Source organism: Brugia malayi (genome assembly GCF_000002995.4).
Source record: "Brugia malayi strain FR3 genome assembly, contig: Bm_v4_ChrX_scaffold_001, whole genome shotgun sequence".
NCBI lineage: Eukaryota > Metazoa > Nematoda > Chromadorea > Rhabditida > Onchocercidae > Brugia > Brugia malayi.
Window position 1 is genome coordinate 3,357,204 of NW_025062479.1, and position 15,594 is coordinate 3,372,797.

The following is a 15,594-nucleotide window of genomic DNA, read 5'->3' on the forward strand; positions in this document are numbered from 1 at the left end:
AAAAGAAGGAGTGGAAGCATAAATACCTTGCCACAACCTTGCGAAACGGTAAGCTACTATGGGTTCGTTGCAGTACGGTAGATCTGCCGCACTTGGATTTTTGATAATGCTTAAGTTAAAATCCAAATTCTCAGAACAGTATGGACAACAGAAACGATTAGAACAATATGCGGACCGAAAAAAGATAAATGAGTCATCAGTGATGCTTATGACGTCATATTTTCTAAATACCGTCGATTCACCATCGACCGCGCAGCCGTTTCACTTTTGTAGCTAAATGTCATGTTTGTGGAATAAATGACACCATCATCGCGAACCAACGATAGGGGAACTGCAGCAGGTTCGCCACAATACGGTGCCCAATTCGGACAAACCGCCGACAACGGAGGTACCAAACAACCCATCATTTCTTCTGATCTACAACCAAACGCTTTTGCAAAACTTAGCTTCACTGCGTATAAAATTACCGAAGAAATAACTGATCTTTTGTTCGCTCTTCATTTTTGCCAGTATTTCAGCACAAAAACTCAATTAGGACGTTATACCTTTTAATTATTTCACGAGTTCAGGCAACAAACATGATGACGCTTAAAGAAATACCAGTAATTTCCGAATGTTTTCAGTTCTTCGTTATAATGCACCACTTAAACTTATAATGTTGAACAAACCTGAAGATGGTATCCACCGGTATAGTACCAAACCAAATCTTGAGATTTGTCCTGAAGTTTGAACCAATGAGATCGACTCGGGCAAGATCACCATCGCCATACAGCTCCATACCGCTGACAACAGGTACTGGAGTTATTGGCTGACGTACTGGTCCCATGGCCTCATAAAATCGATATTCGGCCTAAAAGAGAAAATTGATGAATTAAAATATTCATCATACGTCACAAGCAACTCATTATAAAACTTATTTTCAAACTCTAGTCTATCCAGTAAATAATGTACATCAGTAAGGAATCTTATGATGTATCCACAGTAATGTACATTTAGCCTCCGTTTTTCCCTATGCTGATGTAAGTGAATAAGACTATTTCGAATAAAAATTTTGCCAAAACTCAGTTAAATTTACCTTATCTGTAGAAATAATAGTCCACGATGCACCATCGCTAATTTGATGTCGATTTGCATCGACGGGTACAGCCTGTAAAAGTATAGTTAAAGCCAATTATGCACCAACAAATTAATTTCGTCATATCAAGATTCTAGAACTTCAGTTTATAAACGTGCATTCCCCTAGTAAATCAAAAAAAAAAAAAATTATTTAAAAAAAAAAAAAGTACCTGATGCTGGATAATCTTATCATGTGAAAGACAAAGATAAATTGTATCAGAATCAACCATTTGAAATGCACATTTGTGTAGCTGACTAACTGGTTCTTCGCTTGCAGATGCATCCAGTACAACATGTTGTTTATCGACTTTACGAATTCTCTAAAAAACCGTAACTACCTCAATATCAACAGGAACATCCCACTGCCAACTGTCATCAACAGCTATATTAAAAAGTTCGATACATACCAAACGAGGCAAAGCAATTCCTGATACACTGTCAACGAGTTTCACTAAAGCACCATAGTAAATGAAGCCATCTTTGACATTAAAATCCTCAGATTCACCTGCATTAGGGTCATCCTCGACTGAAATGTCCAGAAATAGGAATTCTTACTATGTTTCAAAGAAAAATGGTAACATTAAACAAAATAATTGGACTGAATTCAACAATTAAAATGGTACAAAAGAACTAACTCAGATGGATTGTAAAAGCACCCCACTTTGTCGAACTCGCATGGAACCCTCCTCCTTCAACATGTAAGTAACGAGTACTGACTGTCTGCGACCTAAGCCTGTTGAATAAGGCAACCTGAAACGGGATCAAATGAATTTGTCTCATTTACAAAACAAAACGAAACTGTCTTCAAAGGCACAAAGAAACGATGGCTCACTTTGGTACCAGAGGCGATACAAAGGTATTTGCAATCGGTATTCTTCATGCTTTGTTTCTTTTTGCTTGGTTTACTTATAACTTTAATTCGTTGAGAAGAAAAAATCCCAATTTCATGTCCAGACCCGTAGAAGAATTGCACCGATAGCTCAAAATATTTGCGCTTGTCGGCATCCGAAATATATAATGTCTTCGCTGCACAATAATCCTGGAACAAATCAGTGATGAGAAATATTGGAAACTGGAAGAAAATTTAATCAATATACTATTAATTTCGGAATATATTCATTAGGTGCTTTGATTTCCGACTACCAATAGGCCGAAGGGCAAATTTACAAAGTTCTTCATGATATTTACTAAAACTACTATGATTGCCTACAACTTCTGACCTAAACTTAGATTTAACCAGAAAAATGACGAATGGGCTTCCCTTATGAAAACAGAAATCTACAATCGAAATCGCAAAGCTATGAATTTGCAGGAGAAATAAACTAGAAGTTGTTTTGCAGCATAGTTGGCAAAGAATGCCCAAAATTTGAAAATTGAAGCTCCTAAATTATCAAATATGTGTAAGCTTTGAAAAACCGACACTCGTCTACATGGCTGCATTAACAATACGCAAACACGTAATCCTGTCATACCGAGTGCATCGATAGTTAGGAAAACCAGATAATATACCTTGTTGCTAGAGAAATCAAGTGTTTGTTTTTCCTGCTCAGATGGAGCTCCAATTCCGATAAACGCACATAACTCAGTAGACCGAGCTTCACTAATATGTTCTGCATCTGAATCCGTTTCCTGAATATCGTTTCGCTTCTGGTATTCACGATATCGTCTATATAAATCTTCCGCCATCTTCTTTTTGTGCTTCCACCCATCTCCGAAAAGATAAATGCATGGTGGAGGACAGAAAAATCTGAAAACCCATTTTCATAAAAGTTCACCAGAAATCCTTCTACAGGAAAACAAACCGCTGAGCTATATTTATCTGAGAAACAAACTGAATAAATTCAGTAGTTGCAATAAAAAGGTTTTCCATGATATACTTTATTACTGACGTGAAGAAGCATTAGAAGAAATGGGGGAACTGGTTTTTTAATGGATTTACAAGGCATAAGATTTTATTCAAATAATTCACTTGACCGTTCTGTTTCTCATACCGTCGCTTTGGTACATGAATTTCTCAATTATGAAAGTGACATCTCAGTAAAAAAATATCATTGAAGTCATTTTCAACAACGATATCTTCTAATCAAAATCTACTAGCGTTGTTTTTTTCTCCACTTTACGACTGAGAAAAAGTTTATAAAAGTGACAGTAGTGAGTGTAGGAGGCATGGGTTATTGTTGGGGCATTCTTCAACATGTTAGCGGAAGTATAAACAATGTGGAAGCTAAGGCCTAGGCATAAAAAGGAATCGATCAGATGTAACGGCATGAAGGATACGGTAGTGACACTACACGCTTGCAATAGGCTGCACTGGAGGAAGAAATAGAGAAGGTGGGAAATGTGAAGAAGTCATCCATCTAAGTACGGTAGTCGATGGGTGTATGCAAAGTAATGAAGACAGTTGAAATGTACTGGAAGCAAAAACCAATTCGATAAAGAATGGAACTAATGGAAAACCAAAACTAAAAAGATATTCTCACGCTTTTTAAAACCTATCGTGAATAATCAGTATATTTCCCTATTGAAACAGCACCACAAATATAGGATAAAATGTATGTGATCAACCGTCTTCCCTATAAATTTTACTTTTCTCAAAAACTGGGGATATGTAAACTATCTGAAATCAGAAGCATTATATCCGGATCATGGGACTAAAAGAATTGAATCACAATACTGTGTAAGCAGACCATTCAGATTAACTCTACTGCTGATAATTAGAACTGGAATTAAAATCCTAGCCATATTAATAATCCTTCCGATTCGGAAATTTCTCATCGTTCAAGGCATTGGCTAATTATCAGTTTACCAGCTAATTTTCCAGAATTTAGTATTAAAAAGTTTTAGGACTTCTATAAACTCCATCTAAAATTCCACAAACTGACTCACCAACCTTTTTTCATTTCCGTAAGATTTCTGCGCCACTTTAGCATGAAATATACTAACAATACAATCATATTTTTGACGATTATTCAGATAATCTTGCATTACTTCTCTGTAATCAAAACATATTTAAGTAGAAAGTGAAAGTCAATGAGGTAAATGATAACGATTTTTGGAAGAAATCTAAAGCAACAAACTTATAAAAACATAGTTACTGGGACAATAAAAAAAAAGAAAGCTTTTGAATTAAGAGACTTTCCCAAAAAGTGAATAGTGAAAAAGTGCTAAGATGCATAGCATAATTTTTGTCTCACGGAAACATCATCTCACTTCCAGGAAACATGAATTTTCTTTATCACGAAAACAAAATCGTGAAAATTACCTGGTAAGTGGCTGCTGCTCACCAATAATATTTAAAAAAGGTAACTGTTGTGGTAAATTCATAACACCAGCGTAACTAGTATTTTGTTGTGGTGTGATTCCTGTGCTGCCAATACCACTAAATGAATCAAAAGCACCACAGGATGAGCCAAATGTGGTGCCCGATGGACTTGAAATACCTCCATAGAATGAATCTAAATTAAACTTTCACAGAATCAATGTTATCTAAGTGAAGAAGGCATCATCTCTCTCAATAAGTATATCATTTAATCATTCACTGTCATTTTAAATTCCTGCCCTAATCTTACGTAACTTTAGTAAAAAGCAAAACAAAATATAGAAACATTGATCTGTGAGTTACTTGTAAAACATAAGGTTTGAGAATGTATTTCTAAAAAGTTTAAGACAACTGGTAATAGAGACATAAACCCTATTAAAATTAACTAGAAAAACTTGTAATGAGAAATGCTAAGAACGACCTAATTTCCAAAACACAAAATTGTGACTGGATGTAATACTTCCCAGTTCTTATAGCTTTCGGCTACTGAAATTTGCATTTGATAACAAAATCATCCAGACCTTATTTTCTGTATAAGACTTGTGACTATGTATTCTGTACTGCATTCAGTACACTGCTTCTGTGATATGGGTCAATGATCCTCCCCCAGTTTTCGGAGTTCGAAAGAATTACAAAAGACAGTTCATATACTCCTCATAATACGAAGCCATACAAATAACCAAAAATTTTTCTCGAAATAGCACTACCAGCCCACACAATCAATTTGTCGACAAATACAAATTTATCCATACCCATTCCTGAACAATGCCCAAGGTGTTGAGGCTGATAAAAAAACTGTTGCTGTTGAATTTGATGATACGATAAAACAGCCGTCTGATTGCCGAAAGGCTGGAAATTGCCGACAGAAGGCCACAAAGACTGAGAATGCAAATTAGAATACTGGGAATAGCAGTATGAAGCAGAGGAGAACTGTGTGGTACCAAATTCAATAGATGGTGGAGAACCGTAGCCGGCAGGGGTAGTAATCGAAGGAATAAGGAAATCATAAGGTGAAGCAGTAATGGACGGAGACACTAACGAGGAACTTGCGGACGTGCCTTGCGCTGAAACAGTCACCGGTTGCTGGATTTGCAGACTTTCAGTTGGTTCTGATGGAAGTGGTACATAATCCATCCTTGAGAAGCAGTAAAAGGGCGGACAGTCGAAATGTGTGATGGGAATTCGGAAAAGTCTCAAGAATTCTCCCACCACCAACAGGCAAAAATTATTCCATATTCTTAACCATGTCCGCATCCATCCTTATCCCCCACCATGACTACTCTCCGTGTTACTACTGCTACTTTATCCGATGTTTGGGACAAAAAGATCTCACGATGCGACCGAGGACCGCCCTCAATTACTTCACCACTTCAAGCATTTCTCCCATAAATGCATTAATTGCTGGATAGAATAGAAAGGAAAAAGGAAAGGAAAGGGCTAGAAATGCAAGGGCGGAGCAACTTATATTATCAGGAAGGACAGGCATTACTTAACGGAAGCTAAGATCTATTAGCTCACGACATCATATATTCAAAGAAACGGCGTATATAGCAGTACGACATATGGCGACAGTTCCCACGCTAGAGATAACCAATCAACGAGGCAACTAACCACCGCAGGCTGTTCGGTTTACACCTTCCGAATATACCGCATTCAACTTCTTTTCCTCTTTCTTTCCTCCTAAACTTTCGCTTATTATGTCCATAAACCTTTCTATTCATTATATAACCCATGCTCTGCAACTAATAATCACTCTTACCCAGACAATCTACTAAGTTAACCATATCATTAGGAAATAAACTACGTAACACCTGTTTTTTCTCCCAACACTTCAATATTTTGCTGATATTCTACGTCCCGTCATGGCGAACTATAAGAAACTGGTATGGAGGTTTACTTTCCCTATGCATAGCAGGTATTGAAAACGCGATTAGAATCACTTACACAGAATCGTAATTGTTAACGATGTGAAGCACTGGAAACAAGATTGAAAACACCGTCGTAAACATGTGATAAATCTTCTCAAAGATCCAATGTTTTTGCTTTGCCGTATCACAAGACTTACGAATATAAACCACAAGATTTCTAATAGCTTTCGCAAACAATTCACATCCTCTGCATGAAAACTAAAACTTATTAAGGGAACTGTTGCCATTTAAACCAAAAATCATAGCATCGTTAAGGAATGGATTGAGTGTTATCTGGAGACAAACATAACCAGAGCCAAATTCATATCCCTTTCCTCATGCATAAATTTTCCAACCACTTTGTTGAGGATAGTCAATCAATGCTAGATAGAAGTGATTGGCCAAAGAAATTAAGATACATATGATGACAAATACTGTATGAACGACGATGCAATTTTATGGAGAATAAATGCCGTAAACAAAGTATAAATCTCTTCGGTCCTGGGTATCGTTTTGCTCCATTATACGCATGCCAATGTGTCTTAAACATGCTGTGCGGTAACGATTGCCTAATAGAGTGTTTGTCTCCAGATGACACTCAATCCATTCCTTAATTGATTCTTAAGCACCCCACACTACTCAACCCTCAATGCTACTGTAATCCAGCCATTCCCACAATCTTCGGGCACTCACAAATCCACTACTCATATTTCATACGAACTGAAAATACACACTAACAGATAAACGGATGGCACACATTCGCATATTTATATGCATACATCTTATGTTCATCAAATATTATGTCCTGGATACACCAATAAGCAATTTTTATTTGCATATTTTTCGCTTGTACGATACCAGCTAACCTAGTCATGGAAAACGACGAAAATAAGCAAGAAAATAAGATGCAATAAAAAACCACTGGATTATTGAAACCATATATTTTTTCAATGAAACTCATGCCTAAACAAAATTTATGCAATTTGGAACATAAATTCGTTTAACGCTACAGAGAAGTTTTCATCCGATAAATAATTGTGTAACTTTGGATCTTGCTTCATTGCACGTAATTACTTGCAAATTATATGCTAAAGTAGTTACTCTCAGTGGAGATAAAAGTAAAATGTCACCTGCTGTAATATCACCGTTACTACCAGATACACCACCACCAACAGCTGAAACCGTGTTGATATGTTGAGATGTAGAGGGCTTCAATGAGTGGGAAGAAAGACGTATTCTTTTCGCCTCCTGCTCATTTCCGCTTCCAGTTGAAGCTGTATTGCGGCATAGAACTTTATCTGTGCCTTCAACCTCTTTCTGAAAATTTCTGACATTCTTCGTATTGAACAAATTTAAGCCGATCTCAAGTGGAAAGTCAAAAAATATAGAACTGTATCACTTGTATTTAAGACAGTCCATCACAATTCGCACTTTTTGAAAATAACAACTACTTACTACTTAAAAAAAAAAGCTACTTAAAGTAACAGTAACATTACTTTTATTTCAGTTGGATTCCCTAGTTAAATTTTTCTGCGACTATAAAACATCTCCTAAGAGTAAGTCATATAAAATAAATCCATTCAAGTACAACAGATACAAGAAAGAACGATAAAAAAAGAGGACCGTGAGTAACAAAACAATGACATCTGTCGAAGTATTTTGGATATCCATGCAAAATATGAACCGATTTATCTGCTTATGCACCTTTCTATGAAAAATCAACATTCAATTTCCAGTCTAGACTTCCTCTTCCATGTGCTTATCCTATTATCCATGAATATTAACCCAAGATCTCGGTTCCAGTAAACAAAAATCATTAAGTTCGCAATTCAATACTATTGTAATTTTTAAATTATCCCAGTATTAGAAATGTAGACATGTCTCGAAAAACGATTAAGAAACGATTAAAACTTCAAATTTACCTCTGTCCTACCATGTTCTTATTTAATTTAGAAAAAATTTCACATGGGTCTCAACAATAGTTTGTCACTATTATTTTACACTAGCAATGAATATAACGAGTGATAAAACTAGAAAATCAAGTAGTAAAAAGTAACATAAAGTGAGTGATGATAAACGGTATTCTAAAATAATTTCTTGAAATAAAATATTTCTTACAGTGGAAGGAAATGCGACAGCCATATTCGTTTTGGGGGAAAAACCAATTCCAGATTGTACGGCAAGTGTTTGCAAGAACGGATTGAGCTGTTGCAAAGTTCCCGATGTTGAATTCAACAACTGAAAAAGAACACACAGAGTTAATTCCGGAAAAATACCACAAACCAATCAATCTACTTGTTTATAGCATACTTTTAAAGATGGCATCACAACTACACGACCTCATTCCTAAAATAGGGGCGTAGTTGCGAAGTTTCCTTTAGAAGGCACTAAAGGAAAAACATTTTTCGTGATACAATCAACTACTTTTCCCCAAAAAATTTATGAAAAAAAAAAAAAAAAAAAAGACACAGTCTTTGTATCATGATGGTAACAGGCGAATAGTCAAATGATTAGTTGGTTCCGCGCGATACATCGGTTTCAAAACAGATACATAGAAGCAAATAAGCACGACAATACTTTTCCAAAAAAGTAGATCAAACGCAAAAAATAGTAAGGATCAACAGAACTGGTCCCCATTATAGCTTCAACACTAAACGCCGATAACCATCACTACAATATTTCGACACGAATGATAACCTCATTCATTGATAAGTTGTTTTATGCAGTATAAATAGCTTAAATTAGTTAACACAGGCCAAAAACAGAAAACGATGGTCGTTATCGCAGAAGTGAAAATTTATGAAAATTTACCGGCTGCATAAATGAATTAGTTGAAGCATTCGTGCCTGTTCCAGCAGCCAAAGCTGCAAGGTTCTGAGTCCACATCAAAGCGAAAAGTGAATTTGATTCAGCAGATATCAAAGGATATACTGCTTCGGCCTAAAAATATTGAAAGTTACACATACACTGAAAAAAATATGGAACAAACAAGGACAGAAAATGAGGCATAATTATACTGTGGTTTTGTGCATTAGAGGTTTTTTTTTTATAACTAAACTGCAGACCAGATGTGGCGATAACAGCCGCAGATGGATACGGGAGAAACGAGGAGCAAATAGTAGAGTGACATCACCAGTGACAGTGTGAGGTGCACAGTCGGCCGTGGGAAAGAAGGTAAATGAATTGTGGAGAAAAACTAGGATCAAGAATTTTCGTGAATACAAAAAAGCTTCACCACGAAAGCACAGACTGATCCAGTATGCAAATGTTTGGACACAAAGGGATGCAACGAAACCACCGTGGGAATTCTGGAACACCGTCAAAAACAATTGCGTGGAAAAACCTACCTCGCAATCTTCAATTTTCACGTCCTTCATCCGCAAGTTGTGAACAGACGCCGCAAAGAACTGCGATGAAGAACTGTAAATTTTTCACAGAAGTTTGAAAAATGCATTTAACAAATTTAAAGCATTCAAAAGTTGGAAAACAGTTCGAAGATCATCGAACAAATAATTCGCACCATATTAAAGGTAAAAATTATTGGTAAACTTAAACAGTCCTAAGAGAGATCACAGAACAAGTACTAATAAGGTAAAACATAACTTATTCCTAATATAATCTTGTAAACAAATTAGTGAGCACAATACAACATGAAAATAAAATTATGCGATGATAATGTGAGTTCTATGCATGAAGCCCCTTCTTAAAAAGAAATTAGTTACAAAATTTCTGCCTAGCAACAAACTTAGCAAAACTTCGGATTAACTTTTTTATGGCGACATCCGAGCTATTACAAAGACCTTAAAATGATAAGGCAGAAACATCAATTTCTGACAACACAGTATAAGCACTGAGGTTACCCGAACTCAATCTACCAACCTGCTACATGTCCCTCCGATGTTCACAAATCACTCCGAACCATCTACCGACTTGCTGATATACTGCCAATGCTAAATTATAATGAACAGATCAACTGAATTTCTTGTTCCCTTCAGAAACATGGCAGTAAGGGGATTAAGTAATAAATCCTGGTAAGCTACCGACTCACCCTACATCTGATAATACCATCATTAGCAGTACTGTCCTACCGATTTTGAAAAGGTGAAGGTAGACTTGCCCAAGCATAACACCAACTACAAATTATTACTGGAGCAAAGCAACAATGCTGACAGGAGTGAACAGTGCAACGAACAACAACTTTTCTACGATGTTATAGGATAATAAAGAGAGGTAGACCATAGTTGGACCAGAGTTTAAGTTAGGGTTAGAGTTGGAGTTACATCTAAAGAATGATAGGCAGGAGGAGCAATTAGCAGCAACCGGTGTAGTGATGGCATGTGAGATGAGTCTGGAGGCCGCGAGGAGATGGATACATGAGGCAACCAAAACAAAATATGATATTTTGGAATGGGAGAAGCTGCGTGAGAAAGGAAACGGGTCGTTAAATGGAAGGGTGTGGGAATTCTCACGACAAGAGATGAGAAACTAGAGCCCTCACCAATTCTATAAAATAACCGGTTATTTGGACTGTGTAACCTCACCACGTCTTCCTTCCCTTCCTTGCCCTATTCTCTTTCATCTCAACAGTACTTTATCAGTTATCTATCAGTGGCTTCATACATTACAAAATAAAATCACAATAGTATAACATGATTAAAACTGTAGTGAAAATGCGAATTTCATTTTCTCATACTAGTTGGTTAAGAGCATACTGTTCGCAATGCTGTTATCTTTCACATTCATCCGATCAAAATAACTGGTGCAACGGAAAGTTTTATGACCTGACCTCACTAATCACTTCCTACTTCTCTTCAACTTACCATCATGAACTAACACATCCTTTATTCCCCTAACCCTTTGTTCAAACTTTTTCCTGCTTCCACTTCTTAGAGAAGTGACAAGATTGTTTAATTCTAATACACGGCTTATCGCCAAAACTTTATTGTCACCAAAATTATATTGACTGACTAGGAAGATTGATAAAGACAAAGAGATGAGCATGACAACGAATTCACGAACTTTTTTAAACATAGCAGCATTAAACCGCTAATGAAGCAAAAACTAGACTTTTTGTAAGCTGGCTCAAGAATTTTCCGATTCATATTGCTTAAAAGACAAAAGGAATGAAAGATCGAAATGGCTTCAGCCAAAAGAAAAAGAATAACTTTCATTTCAGGACTGGACAGGAACTCTGCACTACTGTGTAGAACATCTGTAAAAGAGGCGCAACGTGCTGTGAGAAACGAAAATGATGCTTTAAACGTTTTCACAAAATGCGTTTTCCCATCATGAGAATTCTAACGTTTTACTAAAGTTTATGTGATATCTCCTCGTAGTTGCCCGATTTTTCACATAACTTTTTTCTCCATTTTATCTCAACTTAAATTTTGTTTGCTCATTTCTTTATCTATACAAGTGTCGTACGCGAACAGAAGAAAAAAAAAGAAACTATTTCTTTTCACTAATAAATTTCCTCGGCAATGATACCCAATAAAGACAAAGGCACCTATCATCTGCGAATTTTCTCGTTCGAGGTTGAAGCAGCAAATAATTTCATCTCCCCTATTAAATAGGTCAGTTTCAAAAAAACAAAAATGATTATAGAACTAAGGATAGGGAATCTACTCATAATAAAAAACTGCTGAAGACATGTAAAAACATGCAATTTGTTGCAAAATAACAAGAATGTGCGACAACTAGATGTCCCGCCGTCCCTATTTGGTTATTACTTTGTTGGGACTTTATCATTGGCTCACGATTTCCACTGAATATGAAAGCACGCATATGAAATCCATACAAAAATTATCTAAAGGCATTTTCTTTCATAAATCATTTCAGAAAAACAGAAATAAATGCGTAAGAAAAAAACATAGTCCAATGGAAAAAAGAGGTTCAGAAATTATAATACCACACTTTATCCCTCTCAGTACTGCTCTCTATCCTTGCTCAAGTAATAATGCCTTGCCCAAGTATCACAAGGCTGATTATTTCTAAAAGTTCAGTATGAAAATACGAATGATCGAAGTGCGAGATTTTAAATACTTACCAGTTCAATGCTTTCTTTGAAGGTGTAGTCTTGCACCGTATCTCAAATATCGAACGAAGCTCCAAAACACTTCAAAAACATCTCTTCCTGAATTTATAATATTTTACTCAAATAGCAAAGCCACATATGTATTTCACTTCATGATCCAAATATCTCGACAAACTTATAAACTCCAAACAGTTCGGAACTAATAGCGTCCTATTATTGCTTGAAAAATATGTTCCCAACACTTTTTTCCACATTTCATCCTCTGCAGAAGTACACAAAAGATTTTTCCTTGGACTAATTCCAGTTTGAATCTAGGTTTCAGCATACTTTTCAGCTTATGAGTGACGAAATATGAACCTACGGAAAAGTAAATTAGTGACCGCTTTTAATGTCTTTCCAGTAGCTGCATTTAAAAGAAATGGACTCTCAGTAAAATAACCTACAACAAATTTAACCATATTTCTAAAGGATCAAATACCAATGAAATAACTCAGAAGTTCGTTATACAGAATATTGCCTATGCTGCCATATACAACATACAGAAAGTTCGCTAAACAAAGTTGACTATAATTATCCATCATCATTACGTTTTTCAACACAAAGTTTGTGGAAGGAACCATATCTTCCAGAGCACTTAGTGTTTTCAAGATGAAAGTTACATAAAACATTATCATATATTATTTTGTGCTTGTTCTCCTCATCCTTTCCTATTAACTATATGTCACATTTAAAAATACAAACACGTGGAGTAAGCACTATCACAGGAATCTTCATTAATCCAATTGATATTTCTGGGTTATTCTTAGCAATCCAATTAAATTCATGAAAAATTATTTTGCCAAGAAAACAGAATACCCCAGAGCTACTTGTAAAACGCTGCTGGCTTTGTATTAAGTAACACCCCAGATAGATGGATTGAATTACTAGACGACGTCCGAGATTGAATTTTAACATGCGGAACGAACGACATCAGTGTGCAACATGTTTTCCCAGAAAGTTGGGTAGATACCAAAACAATGACCGCAAATACATGGTTTATTGTTGTTATTTATTTTTGAACTTCTTTTCTACTTTTTCTACAAAAGAAATAGTGTGGATGAAGTGCTCCCATCTATCAAAGACTTGGACTGTTAGCAAAACGCAGTTATGTCATTAAATAAAAGTAAAATTATTCCCCCTCTCTTTCTCTTTGTCTTCCTTCACTATGGTGTAGTCGGATTTCTTTTTTCACAACTGTTCTTGAAGTTTCGCTTATCGCGAACGAGAAATTCTTCTTTTGCAAGTTTGACGTCCTTTTTTGTGACTTTCCTCTCGCTTATTCTAATTTTTAGATATCATCCATATTTTCAATTTCAAAAATTGGCTCATCCGATAATCTTACTAGTTTATGTTAGCTCTTCGTTGATATCGTTGATCAGTTCATCAACTCAACGAGCCGAAATCATTGTTTTCTAAAGTATTAGATCACTTTCTGCCATCCAAACAATGCGGAAATTTTTTTTATGACTGAGCTGAGATTATAATGCTAACAGTAATTCTTTGAAATATATCCTTGGAAAGAGATGGCGATGATGATGATGAGTTAAAACTAAATTCACTCTTATTATTGCACTCAAAATTTGAAGCTGACATTTTATTCTTATTCATTATATGAGCAATGCTGAACATCTGAAAAATTAATTTATAAATTAAATAATCAGCAAAAATAAATCCATATCTTTCGTTATGGTTGATGGATTTTAGTTTATCAAAATGTTTTCTGAAACACTGTTGCGGAATTCATATAAAAATTAACTCATCAAATTTCATAATGTCTGAACTTATTAAGTAATAAAGAATGATGAGAGGATGGCTGACACAATATTCCGCCTACGAATGAATCTTCCATTTTTGTTTCTCCTTTTCGATATTTAAGAGCGGGTAAACTGTGAACTCGGCTTGTCCAGTGTACACCCTGCAAACTTTTTATCACCTGTCGTGTTTTATTTTCTGTCACATAAGCAGCGACAATTTTCCATTAGTTTTCATAATCCAGATATAAATGAATCAAAAAAAAAATGTAAATGTTTTTATTTTCAAATTCGAGCCTAAAGATATATAATCCTTTCATTATTTTAGATGCACAGTGGCAAAAAATACTTACGAAAAAGTTGTGAGAATTTTCGAGCCACATTCGCCAAGGAATATTGATGGAGCAATCAAACCAAGCGTCGTACATTCGCCTCGTCTCATCATCTATTAGAATATTCTAAACAGTTTCAGATAATTTCTGGTAATATATCAAAAGATTGCAAACTATAGTTGTGAGGTAACCACTGAATTAAAGTTTGAGGAACATGATTCCAATTACACTGCAACTCATAAATGAACTCATATCTGCCATCATTGCTAAAGTGACCTTTAAAACAAAATTCCTTCGAACCATGTTGAATTTAAAAATTTTAAACAGTACTGTTAAGGAGGGAAGTGTAACTGACCTTAGCTTTCTGCAGTTCATGAAATATTTCCGGTACTTGTTTTAATGATTTGTCAGGATGAAGTTGCCGTATTCGCTGCCGATACTCCGCTATAATTTGTGATTTCTAAAAATGAAATTCAAGAATGCAGAGAACTTGTAATATATAGGAAACCCCTACTGAATTGATAAGAATTATGTCCTATATAAGTTTTTTAAAGAAAGAATGGAAAGAATTTATTTATATTTACCGACCGTTGAGCACCTATCACATCCAAGGATTGCATAATAATTAGGACGATCATAGTCATATCCACCTCCAAACGTATCATGAGCAGTATATTGCATCCTAAATATGAAGCGAGTTAAAAAGTAAAAAAATACATGTGTCTTTAAATCCGTCAAAATACAAGCTTGAAAAGCAAAACGTGAGAATAAGAAGTGTATTGATTTTATTGATAATAAGAAATTAGGTCTGAGAATCGAAAGCTACCACTGTAAAACGTGGATCAGTTTTCGTTTCACTATCCCACTATTCCTCTTTTTCTTTTTTTTTTTTTTTTTTGTTTTTGTATCGAAATGCAGGAAGCATAAAGTTAAAAAATAAAATAAAACGAAAAACGGTCTATCCATGTCTTCTCATAAATGAGGGAAGACAGTTTACTGTATTAAATAGAAATGAAAACACTGAAACAAAAGTTCATCACAATTGTAAGAGCTTGCGATTGTCTTATCAAGTGAAAGGAAACAGAATGGTAAGTTA

At 35.5% G+C, this 15,594-nt stretch overlaps 2 protein-coding genes across 5 annotated transcripts; both read right to left on the bottom strand.

The window, feature by feature from the left end:
* Positions 1 to 206: 206 nt before the first annotated feature.
* Bma-lag-1 (Uncharacterized protein) lies at positions 207 to 9,719 on the bottom strand (the record flags this gene model as incomplete). Of its 4 annotated transcripts, XM_043073453.1 has the most annotated exons (15): positions 207 to 417; positions 669 to 850; positions 1,076 to 1,147; positions 1,287 to 1,436; positions 1,524 to 1,642; positions 1,752 to 1,866; positions 1,949 to 2,155; positions 2,626 to 2,863; positions 4,007 to 4,108; positions 4,379 to 4,571; positions 6,380 to 6,550; positions 7,473 to 7,659; positions 8,461 to 8,580; positions 9,154 to 9,282; positions 9,690 to 9,719. In XM_043073453.1, 15 exons carry the CDS (start codon positions 9,717 to 9,719, stop codon positions 207 to 209), a joined length of 2,226 nt encoding a protein of 741 aa, XP_042929387.1. The 4 variants fall into 4 exon arrangements, with proteins under 4 accessions (XP_042929387.1, XP_042929388.1, XP_001899599.2 ...); XM_043073454.1 differs by lacking the exon at positions 6,380 to 6,550; XM_001899564.2 differs by lacking the exons at positions 6,380 to 6,550; positions 7,473 to 7,659; positions 8,461 to 8,580; positions 9,154 to 9,282; positions 9,690 to 9,719 and having other exon boundaries at positions 4,379 to 4,440.
* Positions 9,720 to 14,174: 4,455 nt separating this feature from the next.
* Positions 14,175 to 15,179, bottom strand: Bm10930 (Uncharacterized protein; the record flags this gene model as incomplete). The annotated part of the gene is made up of 4 exons (XM_043073456.1): positions 14,175 to 14,330; positions 14,520 to 14,624; positions 14,854 to 14,958; positions 15,087 to 15,179. The coding sequence occupies 4 exons, from the start codon at positions 15,177 to 15,179 to the stop codon at positions 14,175 to 14,177; spliced, it is 459 nt and encodes a 152-aa protein (XP_042929390.1).
* Positions 15,180 to 15,594: the final 415 nt, after the last annotated feature.